This window comes from Nanorana parkeri, unplaced genomic scaffold (genome assembly GCF_000935625.1).
Source record: "Nanorana parkeri isolate BGI_ZX_2015 unplaced genomic scaffold, ASM93562v1 scaffold386, whole genome shotgun sequence".
Lineage (NCBI taxonomy): Eukaryota > Metazoa > Chordata > Amphibia > Anura > Dicroglossidae > Nanorana > Nanorana parkeri.
Genome location: NW_017306654.1, coordinates 14,019 through 21,856, shown reverse-complemented (window position 1 = coordinate 21,856; position 7,838 = coordinate 14,019). Strand labels below are relative to the sequence as shown.

At 42.3% G+C, this 7,838-nt stretch overlaps 1 protein-coding gene across 1 annotated transcript in view; it reads right to left on the bottom strand.

Annotated features, from left to right (window-relative positions):
• TMEM87A (transmembrane protein 87A) overlaps positions 1-7,838 on the bottom strand; it is a 45,060-nt gene that overhangs the window by 33,255 nt on the left and 3,967 nt on the right. The window contains exons 3-8 of the mRNA XM_018559256.1: positions 5,897-6,010; positions 5,049-5,096; positions 4,910-4,963; positions 2,978-3,137; positions 1,508-1,569; positions 147-330 (exon numbers count right to left, since the gene is read on the bottom strand). Coding sequence (XP_018414758.1) covers positions 147-330; positions 1,508-1,569; positions 2,978-3,137; positions 4,910-4,963; positions 5,049-5,096; positions 5,897-6,010 — 622 coding nt within the window. The remainder of the gene's footprint in view (positions 1-146; positions 331-1,507; positions 1,570-2,977; positions 3,138-4,909; positions 4,964-5,048; positions 5,097-5,896; positions 6,011-7,838) is intronic.

The following is a 7,838-nucleotide window of genomic DNA, read 5'->3' as shown; positions in this document are numbered from 1 at the left end:
TACTTGGTTTCTGACAATCCAACTATAAATGTAGAGGTTCATTTTGAAGTCTGTGGATATCTTTTAACAGCAAGAAAATCAAATTCTAACTCTGCTACAGTAAAAATGTCAAATACATGTGTTTAATGTGCTGCATTGCACAGTACCTGATTCTCCATGGTAGCGGATGTTCTGGAACTCGGCATAGAATACAGCTTTCTCCAGCATCCCTAGCAAGATCACAGCTCCCACCCAGAACTGGATCCGCAGCAGGTCCCTCCAGTAACAAGCTGACCAGGACAGCCACAGGACTCCAAATAAAACATACACAATGCACATCACCATGAAAAACTGCAATAGAAAAGAACATTACAAGACGTGAAGAATGCACAATTAACTTTTGTAGGAAGTAAGGCAAAACAATCTGTTTAACACATGCAATATTTCATCTGTTTGCCAAAACAAAAAGACATCCATGTGTAAGTCTCTAGACTTGCTATACATTTCCAGTAGGGATGTTCAGATACCAAGTACCGTACTCGGTACAAGTACATGTATTTTAATGTATGATTTGTATATATATATATATATATAATGCACCAATACAATTTTTCCAAGTACAAGTACTGATACTTGTCCAAGTACTCAGATACAAGTACCAATACATATTCGTTTAGTGTCATTTGACAGTTTTTCTAAAACAATACAGACTAATGATTTCAGGAGAGTGGTGGAGCGCCAGAGCCAGGTCCCAGCTGCAACCTCTGCAACCCTGGTACTCAGTTTCCTCGAAAATAAGACCTACCCCAAAAATAAGACCTAGTACTATTTTTGGGAATTGCTAAAATATAAGACCTATCCCGAAAATAAGACCTAGTTGTGACCATTCCCAGGGCCGGTGGTGGCATAAGGGGGAACTTGGAGAGCCACGGGAAAGGCAGGAGAGGATCAGCGGTGCCAACAAAGCCAGTGCTAGAGGAAGCGAAGCGTTAGAGGAGGGAGCAGAGCCGCATAAGCCGATGCCCCTTCTATAGCATCGGCTCCTGTCACAGACGGAGTGATACCAAATGCACTCCGTCTGTGAGGAATCCATAGTGAAAGCGCGCTTCGCTCATTCTGGCCAGCGATTGGTTAGCAAATTGCTCTTGGAAAGGTACGGCACCCGATTGCCCTGATCACCATATTTTTGTACATGGAAAAAAAAGCAGACTGTTGTACATGAATAAGTGTGGATTGTTGTACATTAAAAAAAAAAAGACCTACCCTAAAAATAAGACTTGGTGTGTTTTTTTGAGCCAAAAAAAATATAAGACAGTGTCTTATTTTCGGGGAAACACGTAGCTCGTGAAAACGCCAGTATTGGCACTGGTATCTGAACATCCCTAATTTCCAGGGTACACTTCTATTGCAGTAAACAGATGGAAGCATATATTTGTATAAAAGTGACTGCAATGTTTATCAATAAATATGTGCAATGATATATGCAATACTGCACAGATACGTCAAATAGCACATGTGCAATACTTACAATCATGCGAGGGTAATCAGCCAGTGACAGGTATTCATATGGACCTTTCACTTCAATTTTCACTACAAAGAGAGAACATAGGTGTTGTAAAATTAGATATATCCTTAAAGTCTTCACAAAAGAATGTATCATCATCACCTGCAATAAGCTAACAAAAACACAACACAAAACAGGAAAGAAATCACCTGAAATGGTTGAACTTGATGGACTTGTGTTCATTTTCAACCTGATCAACTATGTAACTTTGAAAGATATTTGCCCTACACAAATATATATATATATATTACAGTTGCTTCTCTCCAGTTCACACAACTGTGCAAGAAGACGTAGGTAAGAATTTTGGCATTCTGAGTGTCCCAGGGATGAATAGTCTTGAAACAGAATGATACCTATTCAAACTATTTTCATGTCTATCAAATTTTAACGTCATCCATACATGTTTGCAGAGAGTAGATCAAGGGTGGGCAACCTTGGGACTCCAGCTGTCATGAAACTACAAGTCCCATGAGGCATTGCAAGACTGAAAGCCACAGGCATGACTTCTAGAGGTAGAAGCATGATGGGATTTTATCACAGCTGGAGCGCTGAGGTTGCCTACCCCTGGACTAGAATATAAAGCACTAGAGTGAATATTAAATTCACATTGATTCAATGTAAAAAGCAGATCATTTTGCCTACAAAAACTTTAGAGTAAATTGAGAACTCACAAAAACACATTTGTAACTATGCATCAATTTAAATGCATTAATACTCTAAAGGCTTGTTCACACCAAGTGCGGAGGAGATCAGAGCATAGCAGTTAGAGAATGCATCAAAAATGCAGCCAATAGTATTTTGGGCTCTAGTTCACACCACAGTTCCAGAGCATGTGGAAAAACTGCAGCATGCCCTATTTCTTCTGCTCTGGAACACACCAAAACGCATTCAAATGCATCAAAAACACGTGCAAGGGCCCTGGAACACACTGGACTACACCTGAAAGCCTTTTTTAGGCAAAAAAAAAAAAACAGACCAGACCGCGTCAAAACACACTGCATTGCATATGCAGAAACTCATGCAGATCTGGTCCGGATTTGTCGTGAACAAGCTCCTAGGCTACATTTACACGTGTCGGCTAAGGATTCCTGCGACAAAAACCTATGCATCTGTCAGCAGCAGTCTGCATGTAATTGGAATGATTTGTGGTTCTGGATAGAGGCCTGTCCCTGGAAACATAAACAATTACATGCAGACTGCCACTAACAGGCGCAGCTGCCCTCAGCGGTCGCATCTGTATAGACACAGCTGGGATTCATGTCCCAAGAATCCATAGGTTCTTTGCCGCAGGAACCCCCAGCCAAAGCCTTAAACACGTGTAAATGGGACCCAACACTGCTTGCATCTGTCAGAGCTATAATTAAAATACCTTTCAGCAAACAATCAACTAAGTGTTCAGAAATCTCCAGTTAATGAAGAAACGGAAAGCCTTACAGACTAAAGGAAACTCATTAGTGCTTGCAGCCACGGTTGAACTTTCAGGCTGTGTACTCTTCACACTGGAGGCAGGATCCTGAGTTGGCGGTGGTGAGAAGCTCACATTGACAATCAAGATGTAGGGCCCATTCTGCCATGTCTTCACTGCTGCATTCGTCTACACAAAGAGGAGACAATAGAGCCCGGGGCATTTCACATACAATACAACAGTATGTCTTCATTCACAAACAAATTCCCCATTATTAGCATACCGCACATAATGGGAAACTCTTCTGTTATTATACACCATACTTTCTGTATCAATACAATCCCGTCTGTCTCTTTACTAAGGGCTGTTCCTGCAGCACTAAAGTGAACGTGTGTTAAATAACCTGGCTACATAAACTACAGGAACCTAGAGATGCCCACCTATACCTTCACACAGCTTCCAGAATGCCCCATAATGTTAAGCGCTTGTTATATGCAAATAAAAATGTCCTTGTCACATTGAGAGCGGTCATGCCTCCTCCTGCCTTACTTTTATTAAGTGAGCCCACACATTGCAGTAATCTGAACACTACGCACCCTCTCTGTTTCAGAGAAAAATGCTTCTATTGTCATTCCATAACATAAGACGTCAAAAAAAATGATATATTTTCGGAAAGCAGAGGCCCTGTAGAATTAAAAAATGCTAGTTACAATTTTTTGTGTCGCACCGTTTTTGTGCAAATGTTTATCAAACCAACATTTTTAGGATAAAATACACTATATTGAAATTCATTGCACAGAAACAGAATATAATACACATTTTGGTATAATATAAAAGATGGGGTCACGCCGGGTAAATAGATACCAAACATGTCAAGCCTTAAAATTGCGTGCATCTAAAGCGGCAAAAAAACTACAATACTCAAAACTTCCCATAGGCGATGCCTTAAAAGCTTTAGTGTTACCAGTGATTTAGTGATTTATGGCCCTAGAATGATTGCTCTCACTCCAACATTCACGACGATATGTAACAAGGTAATTTTCTGCACATAGGCGCACCCGACTCGTGTTTGCGTTTTGCATGGTGGGACTTTAAAAAAAAATTTAGAAGCTGATGAAGCAGAGATCTGCTTCCCCAGCTTCTTCTCCTGGCTCTAAGAGCCAGAGAATGTCCACAGCGACATCGGAAGTGATGTAATACACATCACTTCCAGGTCCAGTGATCTGAGGAGAGATCAGCAGCTAGAAGCCTGGTGATCTCCCCCCGATCAGTCAGGGGAGCCCTGCCGTAGCGCTAGGAGAATCCCTGGGGCTCCACAAGGTAGGCAAACCTACCCCTCTGCCTTACACAGGCAGGCCAACAAGGAAGACTTCCCGGGCAGCATCACCACATGGAAGCCCTCTCTCAGCGTTCTGTGACGCGCTCCCCAGCTTGACTGAGGAAACACAAAAGACTGAGGGAGTGGAGGAGAGGAGGGTCTTTTAAACAGGTTAAGTGACGTGTTTCCTGTGTGTGGGGGAGGAGATTCCATCTCGTGATGCTGTCCTGGAAGACGTTATGGGAAATGATACCAAGAACAGGGCTGTAGTAGCAGCTGTGTTCTTGGTATAACCGCTTCAGGACAGTATGTTTTTTTTATGGTTGGCGGTCCTGAAGTGGTTAAAAAAAAAGAGCGCCAAAAAGGTAAGGATGCAGAAATTGTGCATTAAAAGTAAAGCATCTTGTAAGTCTCTCCGGGACAGACCATCTATCTACGGGTTTTCTGCATGTTCCTCACAACTGGATGGGCCTTCTATCTCCATCATAAACCCATGGTATGATGGAACAGCGAGGAAATAGCTAAGACCTGGAACCCTTCCCATGCTGTACAACATACAATCTGCACAAAACACTGATTATACTAAAATGTTAAAAAGAGACTAGGCACATATACACAAACAGAACAGCAAATAAATACTTACATTCTCCTTTACAGGCGGACATACGGTGGCATTAGCTATTGCATTTTCTTTTTTCTAGAAATAAAAAGGAGCAATTTATAGAAACTAATGAGGTCAGCTATATGCAATATGTAGTATACAAAACTATGAGGAAACATACCTCAGGACTGTCTTCTATTTTTAGTGGCGGACTTTCCTTGCACTGGACCTAAAAAGGGATTGGAAATAATTAAAAATACAACCCATCAGCACTGACCCAAAACTGAAATCGTTTACTGTAGCATTAGCAAAGTATTCACTCATGTGCAGTAGATTCCTATACAGCTATGGGACCCACACTTGAGCATCTCTGGCTTTAGGAGTTGGTCCCATAAAAGTTTAAGGGGATCTAATTATTAAGGAAGAATGTAAAAATTGTGGTAGGTCACGATATAGAGGCAAGTACTGTATGCTTATGGGAAATGTGGGGTATTTAGGCTGCGATTAAAAAAAAGTTAAGTGCACTTTGTTTGAAATTCCATTAATGCTTTTGACCTTTGTCTGTGTTGCCACCAACGTTAAAAGAAGAAACAAGTGCATGTTTGCTGCATGAAATATACTGCTGTCAAACTTGACATATCCAGCAAAACCAACAATGTTCCCAGAGGGGGAAGGGTGAGAGACGGGGCCAGATTTGAGCGGGTAATTCCATTTTCCAAAATTACTTGGGCTGGGGTGGCAGGGTTGGCAAGTACCTGAGGGAAAGTACTTGGTCTTGAAAAAATAGTATCGGGATGTCCCAAGAAAAAAAAAGAATTTAAATCGGCCAACTAATCGATTATGAAAATAATTATTTGCAGTTGCAGCCCTCACGGGGATATGTGTAAATATCATTGCAGCTAGACATTGATTGAACAGGCGACTGCATGGAACATCAGCGCCTCCTCAGATGCAAAGCACGGCCTCCTTAATAGATGTACAGATCCATGTGCCTGTGTGAATGAGGCCCAAATCTAATAACATTTTTACCTGAGGCTTTGCGTCACAGGACGACACTTGACTTGATTGCTTGGTATAAGACCCTGTCAAGCCAGGGCGAATGACTGTGTCAGGATTTTCCAAATAATTCCTGGCGCGATCCTCCTGCAAGAAAAAAAAAAAAAAGAAACTGACATTGCTGTTTTGTAAGGAAAAAGCATTTGTCACTGAAAACATTGTGCTGTCATTTTACAGTATATGTGCAGCCAAAACAATTTTTTCGTTTATGGATAGAGTAGGAAGAGGTTAGAACCTTTCTACAGACTGAATTGCTGCATCTTGTTAGGGATTCACTCTCTCTTTTTGTCTTGGTGACCATTCTTGTCCCCAACAGGACACAGCAACTGTTAATAGCAAGTTATCAGCATAACAGGAAATCCTCCTGGTATGCCAACAACTTAAAGGAGAACTATGGGGTCAGTGCTTTTCCCCATAGTTCTCCTAAGGGTAACGGGAGGACACAAACTAGCGTCCTCCCATCACCCAAAGCTCAGTGTACCGCAAGCTACAGCTTGCGGTATACTGAGACGCCGCAGCCGGAACGGATCCCGACAATGCTGTCTGGATCCACCCAGCTGCGTGAGTGACAGCTGGCTCTGCCTATCTAGAGGCAAAGCCAGCTGTACCCGCCCCTCCCCCGTCCGTTCCCGCCAGTCAGCGCTGGTGGATCGGACAGGGGGGTATCCCTGCAGGGAGCCGTGAGTGACAGTCACGGCTCTCTGCACGAATAGATCGAGAAGTGAGCGAGCGACGGTATGTGTTCCCTCACTTCCCAATCTACTGAGCCGACCTGTGACAGTTCCATTGTCACAGGTCGGCTCAGATTATGAGGCTGAGTGAAAATCACTGGCTTCATAATTCTCCTTTAAGAGGGAATTTCCCTTCATTTCTGAGAGATTTCCTCCCACTTCCTGTTGTGCCCTTGGGACAAAACAAAAAGGAGGTTAAGTATCCCTGAGATGACACAAAGCAAAAAAAACAAACTATTCTTACACTCTGCATAGAAAGTTTGGGTTATACATTTGTATCTAACCTATACTACTTGATAAGTGCGTAGCTGTCAATCCATCCAGGAAACTCGAGAGATGCACAGTTTTGAGGGTACTCTTCCAGGTCTCCATGTGGTTGAAGTAGAGCTGCAGCTAACGATTATTTTCAAAATCGATTAGTTAGCCGATTATTAAGTTCGATTAATCGGTTAATCGGATAAACAATAAAATAAAGTTTAAAAAATGCCTCTAGTGATAGGACTACTAGTTTGTATTGAGGTTGTAGTCCATCACAGGAGCAAGCTTGGAGCAGTGGAAGTAAAAAAGAAAAAAAAGATAGTGTGGTGTGCAATATAGTGAAATGGAAAGTGTAAAATTATACAGCAATGAATGCAGAATGGCACCGGCTATAGAGGACTACAAAACCCAGCAAAAGCACATTATACAGCGCAATGCAGAACACCGCCAGCTATAGAGGAATACAACAAATCCCAGCAATAGTACACAATAGCTGGCGGCATTCTGCATTGCGCTGTATAATGTACTATTGCTGGGTTTTGTAGTCCTCTATAGCTGGTGGTATTCCGCATTGCGCTGTATAATGTATTATTGCTGGGAACTGTAGTCCTCTATACAGCGCAATGCAGAATATCACCAGCTATAGAGGAGTACAACAAATCCCAGCAATACATTATACATACAGTGTATAATGCATTGCTGGTATTTGTATTCCTATGTATAATGTACAGTACAATGTACCATCAGCTATAGAGAAATACAAATCCCAGCAATACATTATAGAGCACCATGTGCATACCTGACCAGTCTTCCAGCAACTTGCTTCTGAGATTGGACCTGTCTATCAGCTGCTGTCATCCCCCCACCCCTGCTCCTCCTTACTCCATCTCCCCGCCTGCCTTGCCGACCGTGGATGGGACGCGACT